Source organism: Engraulis encrasicolus, chromosome 6 (genome assembly GCF_034702125.1).
Source record: "Engraulis encrasicolus isolate BLACKSEA-1 chromosome 6, IST_EnEncr_1.0, whole genome shotgun sequence".
NCBI lineage: Eukaryota > Metazoa > Chordata > Actinopteri > Clupeiformes > Engraulidae > Engraulis > Engraulis encrasicolus.
In genome coordinates this window covers 32,063,435-32,081,606 of record NC_085862.1, presented here as the reverse complement: position 1 = coordinate 32,081,606, position 18,172 = coordinate 32,063,435, and the positions used below count along the sequence as shown (strand labels likewise).

The following is an 18,172-nucleotide window of genomic DNA, read 5'->3' as shown; positions in this document are numbered from 1 at the left end:
TGAATCTAGTGCACTAATGAGTGCATTACCACCATGTGAATCTGTGGAGACTCAGTGTGTACGCTTTTTTCTGGTGTGGGATTTTAGCAAAATTACATTTGTAGGAAACATCAAAATGTAACATCACTGCTATACACATGAAGCTGGGTCCAACCTCTACACGTTCAAAGTCAATGTGTTCGTCTCCAACTGCTGCACCTACAAATTATTATTATTATTATTATTATTATTATTATTAATAATAATAATAATAATAATAATAATAATAATAATAATAATAAATTATTATCATTGTTATTCTTTACTTTCTGCTATGACATGACATATGAGAAGAATTGAACATTTGCACACCGGAACTTTCACTGCAGCAGACTAAATCGGGGTGTGTCCTATTGTTATTATAGAATAAATCTTTTTATTTTTTCATTATTTTTTAATACCCCTCTTTAAACTATGATGTCAGTCATTTTTGCTCAAGAATTGTGCTTTATAGCCAAGTAAAATCTTTGTGCAGATCAGCACGTGGGCAATTAGGTTGTGAAAGTCGCTCTGTGCAAAAAGACTTAAAATAAGTGAAAAAGTGTGAAAAAAACTTTTAACGGCAGGTCTTGGGGAAAATGCACAGGGCTATGCAGCAATGCTTTTGTTTGCTTATCTTTGTGAAGCACTTCTTATGTAACATCCCATTTATTCCCATGACAACGCTGTTTTGGAATGCTTTCGGAGTCACGTGGACGGCTGCAAGACGACAAACAGGCCAGCTGAACTGGGCTGACCTCACCCACGCCCACTCCACTCAGCCAGTGTTCGTCGAGATGAGCTGTAGGCTATTAGCATAGCCAAAACATACTAATCACACTTACAGGGCTGCTGACAGGTTTGGCCTGCTGACAGCTTTAGCCTGGGACAAAGTTATCTAAAAGGCCTGTCCACCCAAATATAATGAGAACCTGGGCCCCCTGCCTGTCACTATGCCCGAGACAACTGACCACTTTCTCTCCCCTGTTGACTTGTACTGTATAGTGTGCCTTAGAGTCATATTTACAATACAGTCATAATACAAATTCTATGCAATCACACTTGTACAAAATATTTTTAACAATGGACTTTGGGTCATTTTATCATAAAATAGGCCTACTGTATATCTAGAAGTGTCAAGGAGAGGGAAAGCCTTTCGGACTATGCCAGTAAAGCTGAAACATAGCAGCTAAAACATTAGCTTTCCCCAAACCTAACCCTTAGGGGCACTACTGTAGTGCATCATAATGGCTTGGTAGCCCAACTCAACAGGTAGCTCATATTGTCATGGCAATGGTCCACACTTTATTGCCCCCGAGTAGGCTACATGTTAGTGCCTGTGACCTGCCTTGGGTCACATAGCTGCTCTTGGACAGCAGATTGCATGAACACACACACACACGCACACGCACACACACACACACACACACACACACACACACACACACACACACACACACGCACACGCACACACACACACACACACACACACACACAAGGTACAGAGGTCTGAGACCAGAGCAAACACAAAGCCCTGAGACCATGCAGAGGGAGTCTAAAGTTCTGCTGAAAAAAAGCCAGCTCAGGACAAACAGAGGCTTCATTCAGAGTGCGCTTTGTCAAAGTTAATGGGTGAATAATTGAACTTCTTCCACACCTGTGACATGAAAACCAGAATACTGTATGTCTTAGAAAAGGAATAAAACATACAGTAGGCCTAACTGACTAACTTTAATTCCACTTTGAAAACATAATGTAAAGGCCTCACTTGTCAGAATAAAATTAAAGTGCAATGTAATCTCAATGGAACTATTTAATAATTAATCATTAATTCGGAATAAAAAACATAATGTAAACATGGCCAATCTTAGATCTGTGTAACCGCTACTGTCTCAGGCAGCATGACTTCATATTCTTGGTTGTGTTTGGTGATGTACTGCCACCTAATGTCCAATTGTGAGTACATCACTTCAGCAGCAAAATGTGAAAGTGATTGCCATTGGTGATCACAGCACACAAACTCATCCAAATTTAGTCTATGCTATGCTGGTCTATTCATTCATTGATAAAATGAATGAATATGGCCTGCTGTTACATTAGGCCTACCCTAATTATTAAACATTAGGCCTACATGTTCAAAATAATTTCACAGCATGTTTTCAGAACTGGTGAGCCATATTAAATATGTATTAAACATATGAATAGGCTACTGTACATTTTATTAATAACGTCATAAACGACCATAAGAAGCATAAGAAGCCGTTTACACGTATATGAATAATTTAAAAATGTTTGGTTTGATTTTTGGTTTTCGGACTCTCGTTTACACCTAATGCACATTTCAAAACTGGTTTTAACCACTTAACTGTCACACACATTTTATACATTTTTGGCTTCTTTTACGCCAGGGGTTGCAATCATATCCCTGTTTGTGCTACACTAACACCCGTGCTCTTGTTTGAAAGCTACGAGTCTGGAGTGTCACTAAATAGTCAAAAGAGCACTCTTATGTTTTGTTACAAATCTACTTGGAATAAAACACATTTCTTGGAAAAAAAAGGAGAAAATGAATGTTAATCCAAATAAATGTGACTCTGAAAGCAGTTGAAACAGCAGATGAAGCAGGAAAAAAACTTGCCTCAAGTCTTATTAAACGTCTAGGACAAAGGATCCACTGAAAACACGTAAAAACAGGAAAAATGTGGATGTCTTGCATCCTACCGAAACCAGTCACATCACAAGGCCGATCTATAGCACACATTTTCGGGCTGACGGTCCTCGGATACCCGGTCCTGGCTGTGGTGGTCATCAGAGCTGGAGCTATTGTGCTTATTGTGCAAGGTGTTGTGGATCTTCAAGCCCAGGCAAAGTGCTTTTTCGCTGGGGCACCCTGTGGACACATGTGGGAATTGTTTTCTTTTTTGATCAGAAATGACTACAGCCCGGAGACTACAACCCCCGCCCCCCTCATGGAGGTCAATGTACTCACCTTCTTCCCCGTTTGCCTGACCTTTTATATGCCAGGACTTGTAGCAGTTCCTCGGGGGTACCATGCACAGGGGCAACGTCGCATGTAGTGCATAGACGTGGTGTCTTCTGTCTACAATTCACACACTGTCGCCGTCCTTCTGTGCCATCTTCCCCGAAGTGTGCGGGCATATGCAAGGCATCAGGTGGTGGCGCTGGTGGTGGTGGCGCTTGCGGAGGAGAGGGGACAATTTCACCATGTCCAGCGCGCCGGAGCTCCAGAACCAGCTTCTCACGGAGGGCTTTCTGACAAAAGGGCTTTCCCCCCGTTTTCCGTCATGTATTTGTGGAGGATGAACGTGTTCACTATGGCAATGTCAATAAAGTGGTAAAAGAAAGATCTGTACCACCTCCTCGTCTTGTGAAGAACTTGGTAGTAACCGATCAAACTGACAGACCAGTCAACTCCTTGTTTGTTAAAATTGTAGTCTTGTACTGCAGGAGGTACCGGAAATTGTTCCACATTCCATATGCCATCTGTCTTCACCCTGCACTGTATCGTGCTGCCTTCGCTGTGGGCTTGATGAATGCTGGAACACATCCAAACTAGACGAGTGTCTTTCCATTGTACGAACAGCAGACAGATTGTTAATGGCATCGGATCTGTCTTCTGGGAACCCGATCCTGTGTTTGCGCAACATGATCTCAAAAAAATCCGTGCTCCTGGACACGGATGTTAAGGGCACAAAATCCGTGTCCAGGAGCACGGATTTTGCCAAGATTCCGTGCTCCTGGACACGGAATTGTTTTCCGTGCTCCTGGACACGGAATTGTTTTCCGTGATGGACACAGAGAAGTGCTCTCTCTATAGGCTACTCCCATAGCTCTATGTTTCCACAGTCTTGTGTTTTCTCAGGATTTTTCTAATTTCAAATATTTTTTCTCAAAAAAACATTTCCTACTGACAGGTTAGGGTTAGGGATTGTTTTGATCTGGGCACAGCTACTTTTCTTTCATTCATTATATGAATTTTATAGCCTAGCAACCAACTGGAAAAGGTATTTCTCAAAAATATGTCTTTAATGACAGGTTAAAGTTAGGGAATGTTTTGGTCAGAGCACAACTTAAATTGCTATGGCATTATTTTGTTTAGGATTAGCATTTGGTATGTATTTTCTAATGATAGAGTTACACAGTGCTGTGGTAATAGCCTATAGAAAGCACTTCCGTGTGCCCATCACGGAAAACAATTCCGTGTCCAGGAGCACGGAATTTTGGCAAAATCCGTGCTCCTGGACACGGATTTCGTGTCCTTAACATCCGTGTCCAGGAGCACGGAATTTTTGGAGATCAGGCTGGTTTGCGAATGGTATCGCATGCCCATATCTTGTTATCATCCAGCAGTTGCTGGAACAGCATTGGGCTTGTATAAAAATTTTCCACAAAGAGCTTGTAGCCAGTCCCCAAAACTGGGGAGGACACTAACCATGACTACGTCAAAGCTCAGCCCTTTTCCAGATCCTGCTTTGTTTTTCATAAACAATGAAGTCCCAGGTGTACCCAGATTGTGAGTCTGCTAGCACAAACAATTTGTACCCCCATTTCGATGGCTTATCTTTGCAGTATTGCCGGATTCCTATCCTGGCACGGGAGGCGACCATTTGTTCATCAATGGCAATGTTCTGGCCTGGCTGGAAGTTGGAAATGCAGCTTTGCCAGATATCAGTGTACAGGGGTTTAATCTTCTGAAGGCGGTCAAACCCAGGGGTGCCTCTCTGAGCTGCATTGAGCTCGTCATCATCAGGGTCAGACAGATGGATATTGGTGGAGATTCGTCTGAATTTACGGCCAGACATGGTTGACCCAGCCCAAGGAAAGCTATATAATTCTGGCCCTCGCCAGTAGTCTGTAAGAGCTGGGGCGTGAACAAGACCCATGTAAATGATCAGAGATAGATAGCTGAACATGTCTGCCATGGTCAGTTCTTCCCAAAGATGTGCATGCCTCCGTCTCCCAAATTTGTTTGTGTTACTGAGGACCTTTTGTAAAACTGCATTGGAGATGAATAGGCGAAAGAGATCCAATATGGAATGATTTCCCCCAGTAATAACTTGTGGACCAGGAGTACGAGTTGGTCTAAACACTGGTTGTTGTGGAAGTATATCTTGTACCTCTGTGTCCTGTCATTCACGTCCATCTTCAGTTTGGGGCAAGTCTCTCCCTCTTCCTCCTGGCCTTCCAGGCGGGCGGGCGGCCGACTCCTCGTCCTCTGCCTCTGCCTCCACCCTTTCTTCCTCTACCTCTGCCACGTCCAGGAGGCCTACCGCGCGGCCGGCCTACTCCTCTGCCCCCAATCTTCTTTGCTGGGGGTATGTATTCATCTCTGTAATAGAAAACAATGCACAGAGACTTTCAAAACATGTCTGACTCAAAAAAACCCACTCAGTAAAACACAAAAGCGCAGTCCATGGTACTTACCCAGATTCTTCGTCCAAGGATGAATTCAAAAGCGTTGTGTCTGTTAGGGCGCTGTTGTCTCTGTCAGGTTCCCATTCATCGTCTGTTTCATCCCCGTCACTGGATACTGTTTGTTCAGCGCTTGCCTCAGCCGTGTTGCATATTCTTTTCCGAGGATTTTGTGACATTATGCAGAAATTAGTCGACTTGTTCTGCGGAAAAACGCCAAAAATATGGCGAATATTGGGCAGCATGTACACTTTTACACTTCAGCTTCAATAACAAGCTGCACCTGTGCAGTACAGAACTGCATGCTGATTGGATGTTGCACCAACCCGCCCATGGCTGTCTGATTGTTAATTGGAACCCGGGGTTCATCCCGCCCGCGGGGTGCATTGATTGTTAATTGAAACCGCAGGCGGGTGTAATCACTGGCCCTCAGCTGGCAGCGGCAGCTGAGTGTTACACATGCAGCTGCAAACCCCAGCTACATGTGACTGGTACTGTCGGGGTGCCTACTGATGCTTAGTGCCCATGGAATGTGGTATCTGGGCAGGCTGGTTGGTATCAGCTCAGCCCTGTGCAGTGGTAGTAGGGCCTGGGAGATTGGAGTGTCTAATGTGCCCTGATTACCCATAGCAAGTGTCTCTCGAGAAGTCATGGTGGTGTGGATATGGTGGTGGAGAAAACTCTTTGAAAAAATTGATTTGTAACCGCCGGCCGGGCTGTATCCCGCCCGCGGCTGGTGAATATTAACTGGTTAAAGTATCCCATTGAGGGGGCTAAAACGTGTCTGTAACAATGGAGTTTTTATTGTTAAGTCCATGCTGTTTTTGCATGTAAACGGATAAAAACATATATCTGCATTTTTAAAATATCAGCAAATGTGAAACACCTAAAACACCACAGCTGCTCACAAGAAACTGGTTAGGAACAGGTGCCTCTAATTTTGCATTGACCCCTCGGAAGCTTAATTTTTCAGTATGCAGCCCACACAGAGAGAAGTTTCCCCATGCCCATAGTCTACACTTTAAGCCCATTACAAGCGTGACCGTGTGTCAAATGAGTTCCTTTCGTCCTTTCGTTGTGCTTGTGGCCATTTGCCAGTGTCACCCCACCTCCGTGGCGAAAACAAAAAAGGTAGCCCCTTAATGCGCGCCGTACCTCCAGTGGCACACTGTAATAGTCATTGAAATGTAACTACCATAGCACTACAATACTATGACACAACACAGGCCCTTTAGAAATGCACCACGACTTGGTCATTACCATACTGGTAACAACAAATGTATAAAGCCGCGTCTTAAGGGGTTAAACCATCGCCAACTTAGGCCTGTCAGGGGGCTTCTCTCTATTCAACATCCTAACTGCAAATGAGATAATAATGTTTGAATCATGCCTTTGTGAAATACTGAATAAAACTTTCATCAATGACGTCAAGCCTTGTGTCACAAGGTCACAAGCAGCATGAAAGGACATGAGCAACTGGTTTGATTTGTACTTTATGACCCCCTCAGCTGCAGGTTCAGCTCCTTGCCCACGAGGTCATGACTGCGCCATTTATTTATGTAACACTAACAAAACAGGAAGGCGGTGTAATAATTTGGTGTAAAACAAGTATTTTATTACTTTCCCATGAAAACAAAAAAAAAACTTTGTGTTTCGCAACACAGCAGATTCACATAACTCTGTTATTAGTAATCGCCCACCCAAAAGATAAACAGCCACAAACTGTTCTAATTCAAAACTCACAACAGGGAATAAGAGCAAAATAAAACAAAAAAACAAACAAATAAGCAAAGGAAGTAGCATCAACTTTCAACCCAGCATTTAAAGACAGTTTTTTTTTCTTTAAAAAAACCCACAGCTTTGTTCTGAGAGAGAGGAAATTAATAGCACAACAGACATCTGGAGTACTCTAAGGACACTCTAGTACCAGCACCCCAGTTACTGTCCTCGTGCAGGCAGAAGTGGTTTGCCGTTTACACCATCACCCCTATTCCACCTACATAGTATCATTCCGACTTGTCACTTTTCAACACATTTACCAGGCGGCAATATTGGGCGGCAAGAGTATTAATGTGGCGTCTTAAACTGCCCCTTACAGAAACCTGACTTCACTGATATTTAGGTTTAGGGCACGGTCTAGGTTTAGATGACCGCATCAACATGACACGTGAAGGAGAATGCCCTCAGTGTCCTACATTGCTGCCTGGTGAAAGGGTGTTGAAAAATCATGCCAGGGCTTCGAGGCCGTGCTGATTCCACTTACCTCACAGACACAAATGGAGGTTAAAGGGCCAGTGTGTACATTTTTGTAGTTTATTTCCATAATTTTTGTCCATGAACACCAAATTACTAACCCGGCTTTCGCAAGACATGTGGCGCTACAAAGCCCGGCTTGGCCTCCACTCACAGGTCTGGGAGGATCGGCCTGACGCGTTGGCATCAATTCCGCAATTTCGACTGTATTGTCGAATCTGTGAGTGGTTGAAGTAGCACGTCATTAAAAATGACAGACACGTGGTATATCTAATCACGTGCAAGGATAACGCTGCGCCTTTTGGGCAGCGAATCCGTAAAATGCAATCCAAAATGATGTGTGTGAAGCAAGGCAGAACCACATCCATCTGGCGAGGGAACATATTTAATCTTTTTTTTTCATGAATGTTTACTACCATCATCAATTTGTAAGTAATTATTATGGCTTGGAAAAGTACACACTCCATACACAAATAAGTCAAACCTCTCCAGGTATATCCGTTTTTTAGAACGACTTGTCATAGACATTTTGGCAGCAAAACCTACTCTGGTCAGACAAGTAAATATTAGTTTGTTAGTAACAATTCATGGAAAAAGATCTAATTTGTGAATGGGCAGCTTGACATTTGAAAATCACACACTGGTCCTTTAAAGGTGAATAGCAACACAATCAGTTGTGGCCCCGGTGGAGACTGATAAGATGACCAGGATCACTGCTGAGATCGAGGGCAGGTGAGGGGAAGGGGTTCCACATTAAGCATTCCTCAATTAAGAAAGTTGTCTGATTCTGGAAGGCCTTTGAGTAACATACATTCCTCCACTGCCATTAAAAAGAATTAAAAAATCATGCTGGAATCAGGTCATAGTCGATTGCTTCGTATAAAATAAATATTATAAATAGGGCATCCCAGTTGATCTTTCTTTTTTTTTTTTTTTTTTTTTAAAGATTCGCATATTATTATCTCAGCACCTAGGATCTGATTATTTTACATCCCAATAATAGAAGAGGCTTATGTTTCTCATTTATACAACTGAAATGAGTATTTCTTACAAGGGTAGGATATCGAACAGCAAGAAAAAAAGCTCTAACGGTGTCCAGCACCAGAATTTTAGGCAATGTCTATTGCGCAATACCATTACAGCACGCCAGATGGAGCTAGTGTCCTTCTTTTGAATGCAGTAGTATTCTGAATATGCAGTATGCTAGGTATACGACCTACTCTACCGTATGTATGTATGTATGTATGTCTATTAAACGGCACTGGCGAGAATGATGCACAAATGATTTGTGTCGATTTTTACATCTGTACTGCATAGTATGGTTACGGATTAATTGGAGCTGAAAGCAGACATGCTAGCCATTTGTTTAAAAAAATGAAGAAAAAAAAACAATTACCTTAGTTACTGTAATCCAATACTACATTATCATGCTATCTCTTTCCCTGTTTGCATTGAGGTTGCAATCACAGATAAAATTGTCCTGATTAGAGTCCATGTTCAAGGTGATGAGATGAAAGTTGTCTTATAAAAAGGCTAAGCGTGCCATAGGGCAGGAGCCTGTTGCTACTGTCATACAGTACAGTGTTGTGTGTGTTTGTGTATATGTGTGTGTATAAATATATGCATGCTGGTGTCAGCTAGACTATATTCACTCATTCATTGAGAGAGTAAAAAGGTTATCGTCTAATTGTGTTCCAAGGAGTGATGGTGGGGTGAGTATGACTAGAGATTGACCGATATGGATTTTGTTTTCTTGGCGATACCGATATTATTTTATTTTCAGCCAATGATCAGTGGATGGCTGATATGAGCTGCCGATTACTTGGAAGGCCAATACAAGCATTACATTTTAGAAGATGAATACAGTATGCATTTATTATTCACTGTACTCATCTACTAGTGTCATCAAGTCATGATACGACCTGCCATCCTTGCTTCTGGATGAACAAAATAGCATGGAGACCTGAAGTTGCCCTTACCCGCCAAAGGTAAAGGTTATCGTTATTGCCCCTTGAAGAAAACAACTGGCTTGCTTTGTGCTCACATTTGTGCATCTCTGTAAAACAGCCAAATGTATCACACAGACATTGGCCGGTGTTGATATGCTTTATAAAAAATGACTAAATGTGGCATTTATCGGTCTATCTCTAGTTGTGACAGTGTGTAAAGTACAGTAGTTGTGCAGACGTATTGTGTGTGTGTGTTTGTGAATGAGAGAGGTTTTCCCATTTAAAAGTCGCCAACCTCTTTTCCTATATAGTGTGTCCAAGTGCTTGCAGTGGGGGTGACGACCAGTTTCCTTAAGGTCACTTGAGTGCACGAAGGAGAAAAACATGAGGAGACAGACAGACAGACAGACAGAGAGAGACAGAGAGAGAGAGAGAGAGAGAGAGAGAGAGAGAGAGAGAGACAGAGACAGAGACAGAGACAGAGAGACATACAGTCGAGTACTCAAGAGACAAGAACAAGGACAAGAGACAAGGCAAACGAAAGGACAGGGAGAAGAAAGGGAGGAGGAGAGGGGAAAAAAGAGAAAAGAAAAGAAAGCTGGAGGAAGATTCTTCTCTTGTGGTTCTTCTTCTACTTGGCGGAGGAGGCAGGCACGTTAACGGAGAGGGTGCGGCGGGCGTTGGTGACCTGCCTCTGCTGGGCCAGGAAGGACTGGCCCGCCGGGACCAGCGAGTTGGAGCGGCCGCCCAGACGAGACTCGATCGCCATCTTCTGGAAGTTCAGACTCTGGGAGCGCGCGCGTGTGTGAGTTTGTGGAGAGTGAGAGGCAGTATTTGTGTGTGTGTGTGTGTGCGTGTGTGTGTGTGTGTGTGTGTGTGTGTGTGTGTAAGAGAGACAGAGAGAGAGAGACAGAGAGAAAGAGAGAGAGAGACAGAGAGTACATGTATGGGTGTGTGACAGACAGAGAGAAAGAAAGAAAGACAGACAAGCAGAGATTGTTTGTTGAGACACCAAGGCAGCTTGCTAGAGTGAACATGTGTTAATGGTCTGATCTAATAGTTCACTGGGCCTCATGTGTAGCTTTTCATTACTATAATGTCAGATAATAGGGAAACATACAGTATGTACAGTAACAGTGGTTCCCAAACTGGGAGAGTTGCAGAGCTGGGGGTGGGGGGGGGCTTGGGCAAAAGGAACATTGCAAACAAATCAGGAAGTCCACAGGTTCACACCTAACATATTCCATAATTTGGTTAGTAACAGCATTCACCTGTATGGTTAATAGATTATTTACTGTCCAGTGGAGTTCTAGCAATTTCAATGGATTTCTAGCAATGTTAGCGGACAAACTATGAATGGAAAATCTGGCAATATTAATGGACAAGACTGTGAGAGGGTTGAGAAATTATGCTTGAGTCCACACAGGGGTTCCCCGCTGAAACAGTTTGGAAACCACTGGTATATGATATATGGTAAACGACAACTAGTCTCTTTTGCAATGCAATTTATGCATGAACCTTACTTTGTGTGAATGTGTTATTTATGTTGAAAAACCTATTTGTGTCACACACACTGTACTTCTGCTGGGCAGTCAGAAGTCAGAGAGCCCAGATCAGCTTCAGCTCAGCTCACCTTATTGTACCATGCAGTAACAATCAACTTCTCTTCATACTCCCTCAGTTTGGCTTGCTCACACTCTCTCTGATGTAGGGACAGACAGACAGACACAAAGACACAGCATCACACCACATACAGTACAGGACATCTGGGGTGGGGGGAGTGCACGAACGTGGATGCCTGGCTTCGTGAGCAAAGTTCATTTTAATTGTAGTTCAATTGTCTTTCTTGTCCCCAATCGAGGTCAGGTACACAAAATATAACTTCCTTGGAAAAGTATGATCACACCTATGTGATTAGAACACGAGAACATTGAAAGTTCTCACTGAATCACAAGGATTCTCCTCAGGATTTTTAGACACAAAATTCTATGAGAGGTGTAGAATACCTACGTGTACGTAATATTAAAATAGAATACAATTCAATATTCAAAGGGTTAGAGGATGCACAACAGACACATGAAAACAGGTAGCATCTAACTTTTAAAGTCTTTTCCGCCAAATAGCCACTTGTCACCACAAGTATGCATATACAGTACGTAGACTTCATTGATCCACATTCCTATCCCCCACCCCATGGCCTTAAAGGGGTATGCCACTATTTTGGGGCTTAATACAGTTAAAATCGTTGGCTGGGGTTTATAAAGGTGGTAAAGTGTCTCTTATTTTTCATGTAAGCCGTTGTCTTGCTTTAAGACAAGTTAAAAGAGGGAGCATGTCGCTAAGCTAGTGAAAGTCAATGGATCCGTGTTTTAACTGTATTAAGGATCCGATTTTAACTGTATTAAGCCCCAAAATAGTGGCATACCCCTTTAACACCACACCACCACCAACATCGGAGACAGGGTTCGCACTCTTTTTTTACGGACAACATTTTCAAAACTTTTCCATGATGTTTTCATGACCCAACATGAATTTAACCATGGATTTAGGGTACCCTTCCTGTGCAGAATTTTGTATACATTTAGGGACAAATATGATATCAGTGTTAACCCTTTTCTTTCTTTGTATGGTATGGTATTGTGTTTTTTCAATAATTCACAATGCTGTCCATGCATTTATGGCAGCATGCCGAAACAGCTGGTGTGTAGTGTGCTTGGAATAATCATAATATGACAGCTACATTAAAGAGATAATACAATGCACAACTCTTCCAAAATCTTAAATTAAAGGAAACGTTAAATTCCTATAACATTTCCAGGATTTCCTTGACTTGTGAGAACCCTGATAAGAGGGAGAAAGGCCTCTCTAGAGGCGTAGACAAGAGGCTTCTCTGCCCTGAGCTCACCTCCAGGGAGCTGATCTTCTTGTCCTTCTCCGAGAGCTGGTTTTTCAGTGCCTGGATCTCTGCAGAGGCCGGGTTTAGCTTGGGGTCCAGCGCACGGATGACCTGGCATGGGGAAGAACGGTCAGAGATAGCATTAGCCTCTGGTCAGGTTGAGGAGAAAGGAGGACAACAGGTTAAAGAATGTGTGAATATCACACAGGCTAATACCTACAGGAAATGTGTCTGACAAATGGGTACCTGCAGGCCAGTAACTACACAGGCTACAACTATGGTGCTTAACTGGAATGGTTTTGGGACCCACAATTTTCTATGAATATTAAATTATGACCCAATTCTTTCGAACCCGGGCCACCGGCGTAGTAACCTAATGCCCTAACGTTAGGCCACGCCAGGGCCGTACATCCTATATATAAAAGGGCCTTACGTTGCGAGCCTTCTCCAGGTACATCTTGTATCTCTCCTCCATAGCCTTCATGTCCTCGTCCTTCTTCTTTAGGGCCGCCATCAACTCCTCCAGTTTCAGAGCTAAGCGGAGGGAGGAACAGTAGAGGCAGATCAGCAGAGGAGGAAGTGGGTAAACAGAGAAACAGACATATATTGAGAGAAAAAGAGAGAGGTGGAGAGAGAGACAGAGAGATGAAAGCATTTGCTTTTGTGCATAGACAAGGCACTGATGCATGTAACAAAAAGTCAAAAGACCCCAAAACGTAAATGCATGACCTGAGCGCCTCTATTCTGAGGTGGTCTTCAGCATTACATAGCATGTTAGCCTTTACTGTAATAAAATGACAACAATATTTGGAATTGCAACTGTAACTAGTATTGAAGTTCAGCGGCAGAGAATTGTGATTTTCATGGCCAATGTGAGCTAAGCAAATCCCATTGCAATAATCTGCATGTATAGCAGGAGTCCTGTACCGTTCTGAGTGGAGTCTGGTTGGAGGTCTTCCAGGAGCTCCTTCTTCCTCATGATCTCATCCTGGGCCTGATTCAGCTGCACCCTGCACAACAACACAGCAGAACTTCCCTCAGCAATCAGAGATAGCATCCTGGCACCCTGCTTAATGCTAGATGTACAGTATGGCTCAAAAGACTGCGGGTGGATACACAAACGTGTGGATTCACAAATGTGATGTATAGGCAAATAATTAAGCATATAAGTAATGATTAGTAATTAAGATTTAGATTAAAACATGCTTTTAGAGAAAGATCATCAATTCAACAGTGCCAAATGTGCACTGTACACTGAGTTGGGTAATTATGGCCTATGAGGAGCCTGATGGGGAGCACGAGTGGGACAACTGAACACCTGTCACAGGAGATCACACGAGATGTGTAGACAAACAATAAAGAATTAAATAAGTAATTGAATAAATAATTAATAAAGGGTCAACTTACATATGAGCATCCAGTTTCCTCTTGAGGTTTGACTGCAAAGACAAAGGTCAAAAGTTAAGTTGGAAATACCACCAAACGCCACAATCAAACCACTCATGGAACCATGAACTTAAGTTTGACCATATGTCTAAGTAACTCGTGGAAGCATTTTCTGTTCCTGTCTGGCTTGCTCTTCAACTTCTGGGGCGTTCCATACTAAAGTTAAAAAGCCTTTATTTACATGCATGTAGCGAGAATTTAATAAAGGCTTTTTAACTCGACTGCTAAACTGCCGACACAGGTTCGATTCCGGCCCAAGTGCCCAAAACATATCTAAAAAAAAACAGTGCCTCAAAAGTTGTTTTTCATCTTTACACGTCCAAGTCTTTTTTTATAAGCACACAGTTTTTTTTAACTAAACTTGTACAATTGACCCAGTAAAGTATTCCCTTTTCTCTTTCTCGAGGCACATAGAAGTTTGTAGGTCTATTTCGCAATGCTGCAGACTATCCCAGGATCGCTCCTACCCATGCTGATTTGCCATGTCGTTGTAACGTTCCAATTTTGATTTTACATCACAGCATCCCTTGTGGCCATGCAGAAAGCCATTCATAGCCATCCATATTTGACATGGATTGACCCAGAGTCTGGCTTGACCCGTGGGGTTCAAAACCCCTGCTGTGGAGTCTGCCTCTTCACCAGTGCAGCCACAGCCACACGCCCCGACAGAAGAATGACAGTCCTGCTCTATGAGTGCATGCATGCGAATTTGATGTCACGCCATTCTCCGGCTAACAGCGTGCAACACATCAAAGCTGGCAAATCCGGGCCATAGTGTTTGCTCTACCTCTTGTCGTTCTAAGGTTTTCGAGAGGGAATAACACTGGCTGTTTTCAAAGGCTCTAGTGGCTAACACAGATACAACAGTTTGGATAAGGCCCTCATCCGGATGTCATGCATGAAACTAAGGCATTACTATACGCCGAAATTCAGAGGCACTGGCTTCCCCCTTCCCACAGCACCAGTCACTCCTCCAAAAGCCAGTTCACCTCAATATAGTCTGCCCAATATAATAAAAAAGATGGCATGAAGAGGAAAAAAACACTAACCGGATTTTACATAATCTGTGGTCTGATAATGTGCAGCGTTCTGCCAATGGAGAGCTGTACTGGTCATTAAAAAGACTGTAGTACCATAGTACAACACCACTGCATTACAAAGAGCCTTTAGTAATACATTGTGATTTGGTCATTGCCATTCTGGTAAAAGCAAATTGACCACAGGAGCCGTGTCCTAACGCATACAGTAAGCAACCACAGGATTTGACACTGTCTACTACATAACAAAATAGGCCAACACATGGACAGAGCTAAACAGTATCCAAACAGATGGATCATGGGAGCAGTGTGCAACAGTGAGTGAAATGGGACACACAAATGAAGACTGTAATCTGTAAGCCATCACATGATTTCAGATGCTAAAATCCAAAACACACCAACATATGGGTTGGCCAAAAGCTACCAACAAGACAGATGGGAGTGTGTAGGGTAGCTATGACCTGATGTTTAGGGAATTGATGTGGATTTGGTATTGCAATGTGTGTGTGTGCGTGTAAAGGGACTCACGTCCTCAGTCTTGGTGCCCTGGCCCTGCAGAGCCTTCTGAAGGTCCTCCACTTGCTGCTGAAGCACAGTGATGCGCTCCCTGTTTAACCTGAGAGAGACAGAGAGAGAGAGAGAGAGAGAGAGAGAGAGAGAGAGAGAGAGAGAGAGAGAGAGATATCCAAACCAGCAGAATGCATAGATAAAGAGAGCAAAATATTGTATACATGTATATCCCCTAGCAAATGAATTCCTCACTTGCTGATGAAGTGGGAATTAGAAGATTCAATTAAAAAAATGAATCTGTTCTATAACAAGCTTATCAATGGTACCCACAACAACTGTAGTTAAAAAAACTAATTAAAAAACCTACATGGCACATCTGTATTTAGGGGTAAAAATAAACTCCTTGGTTCTGAACCCCATTTCTCAAAAGCATCATTGCTAACCAGTTAATAACGTAGTAGGTTGTCTACAGGAAATTGCACTGCAAACAAATAAGTTGCTAACTTAGTTACGTAACATCCATTGCTAAGTTGCTTAGCTAGCTTCCATTGCTATGTTGCTACGTTGCTAACTTAGCAACGACACTGTCGAGAACCACACCCCTGATTGGCTAGGAGGCTGTTGGCTTGCATGCTGTGATTGGCTGTTAATTACAGTAGAGTACCTGGTCTCGGTCTCCTGCTCGCTGCGGTCGCGGTGGGCCCCCTCCAGTTGCTGCTGCAGCTCGGTGATGCGCTCGTTCTCCGAGCCCTCCTGCTGCACACGCAGCATCTTGTTCTCATGCTGCAAACGGATGAACTTCTCCCTGCATGAAGAACGCAATGGAATCATAAGCAGATACAAAAAGACAAGACAAGACAAGAGAAGACCAGCATGATAAAAATGTTGTATGACTTATTTGGGCAAGGTGGTTCTGAGCCCCTACTGGCCGCCCCGCTTATTGACCGTCTGTTTAAATTACAAGTAGACGCCAGTAAGGTCGGAGCTGGGGCTGGTCTACTTCAGAACGATGTCAACGGAGCAGAACACCCTGTTTGCTACTTCTCTCGTAAATGTAACTCTTACCAATTACATTATTCTACGATAGAGAAGGAAGCACTCGCGTTGGTTTGGGCCCTGCAGACATTTGAAGTGTATATTGGTGGTAGTGCCGAACCCATCCACGTCTACTGTGGTCATAAGCCATAGGTTTTCTTACAGTCCCTAAAGAACCCAATTTGCGCATCACCCACATTAAAGGCCGGGAGAACGTCACCGCGGACCCACTATCTCGTTCTCCCGCCCCCCAGGAAGACTTGATGGGTCCTGCTAATGTTTGGATTGGGTTGGGTCGGCAACCGGCGTAGATATCCAGTTTAGTAGTGTGATATTTATTTGTTGTTTATTTGGGTTTTTTTTTGTGATTGTCTAAAAAACTGTGTGGTAGGTTGGTCAATTTGGGTTATGTTAGCAGTGTTGTTGATGCAGAGAGAATTCTGAAGTTTTTTATGGGGGAAGGTGTGATGTCAATGATTAACTAATGATCAACAACAAACAAATCATAATAAAACATTACCACATTTTGCTTGTTAGAATGTGTCTTTGGGCAACAACATTAACAGTCTCATCCCCATGAAGAAACAAACAACAAAGAAAACAACCCATTACGCACCTCTATGTGTGTGTGTGTGTGTGTGTGTGTGTGTGTGTGTGTGTGTGTGTGTGTGTGCGTGCGCGATCTCACACCTGAACTCGATAGGCAGCATCTCAGCTGCCAGGTTGTCATGGCTTGGACTGTCCGACTGACACCTCTCTGTAAAAGATGAAAACATTACAATGACATAACAGACAGCCTTGGCCAAGTTAACTATTAAATTAGCATTTTTTCTGCATTACACATGCTGAAAACATTACACTTTGTCATGGGAGTGACCAGTGCCGCACCTGCTTGGAGGAACTGGTTTTGCTGAACCTGTGTGCAGCGGAGCTCCTCATTGGTCTCCTTCAAAGAGTCTCGCTCAATTATTATCCTCTGTACAGGTAGAAGAGTAAAGGGGGAAAAGTTCACAAAGTTCACAAATATGCTTTATTTTAAAACATATCGGGCATGTGCAGACTGTGCATATACTCTGAGGATGACTGTGGCTTCTCAAACGTAAAACTATGAATGTATTAACCCTGAGAAACAAATGTAAGACGGGTCGCATGGATTCCTCTCCTCAACAGTAATGAGAGCAGTCTAAGGGCCTCCGCTCACCGGTTCCAACAGCACTGCGGAGCACTATCGACAATTTCGGTTAAAGGATAAGTTAAGTCAATTACAACATGCAGTTGTAATGCTCACACTACCCTGGACTTATCAGTACCAGTATTAGTTTTCTTCTTCTTCAGCCTTTTCTGAGATCCTGGTCATTGTAATGGGGGCAGCGCTTTGTTTACATTTCAAAAAAACATTTTTAGTTATTCCCAAGAACATCCAAAAGGTTATAGAACATCAGCAGACAACTAGCAAACAGTGGTACCTTTTGGGAAAATATTTGGAGTAGGCCTATGTTAAAAAATGTATAAATGTAAACAAACGCTGCCCCCATTAGAATAGCTCATATCTTGGAAAGGGCTGAGCCGAAAAATTTGGCATCACCGTGTACTGA

At 43.0% G+C, this 18,172-nt stretch overlaps 1 protein-coding gene across 1 annotated transcript in view; it reads right to left on the bottom strand.

Annotated features, from left to right (window-relative positions):
- Positions 1 to 7,054: 7,054 nt before the first annotated feature.
- The window catches only part of hook1 (hook microtubule-tethering protein 1), a 38,733-nt gene continuing 27,615 nt past the window's right edge, over positions 7,055 to 18,172 (bottom strand). Inside the window, exons 13-22 of the mRNA XM_063201293.1 lie at positions 17,466 to 17,553; positions 17,268 to 17,334; positions 16,207 to 16,347; positions 15,561 to 15,648; positions 13,957 to 13,988; positions 13,477 to 13,559; positions 12,983 to 13,083; positions 12,559 to 12,660; positions 11,287 to 11,355; positions 7,055 to 10,440 (exon numbers count right to left, since the gene is read on the bottom strand). Coding sequence (XP_063057363.1) covers positions 10,285 to 10,440; positions 11,287 to 11,355; positions 12,559 to 12,660; positions 12,983 to 13,083; positions 13,477 to 13,559; positions 13,957 to 13,988; positions 15,561 to 15,648; positions 16,207 to 16,347; positions 17,268 to 17,334; positions 17,466 to 17,553 — 927 coding nt within the window. The 3' untranslated portion in view covers positions 7,055 to 10,284. The remainder of the gene's footprint in view (positions 10,441 to 11,286; positions 11,356 to 12,558; positions 12,661 to 12,982; positions 13,084 to 13,476; positions 13,560 to 13,956; positions 13,989 to 15,560; positions 15,649 to 16,206; positions 16,348 to 17,267; positions 17,335 to 17,465; positions 17,554 to 18,172) is intronic.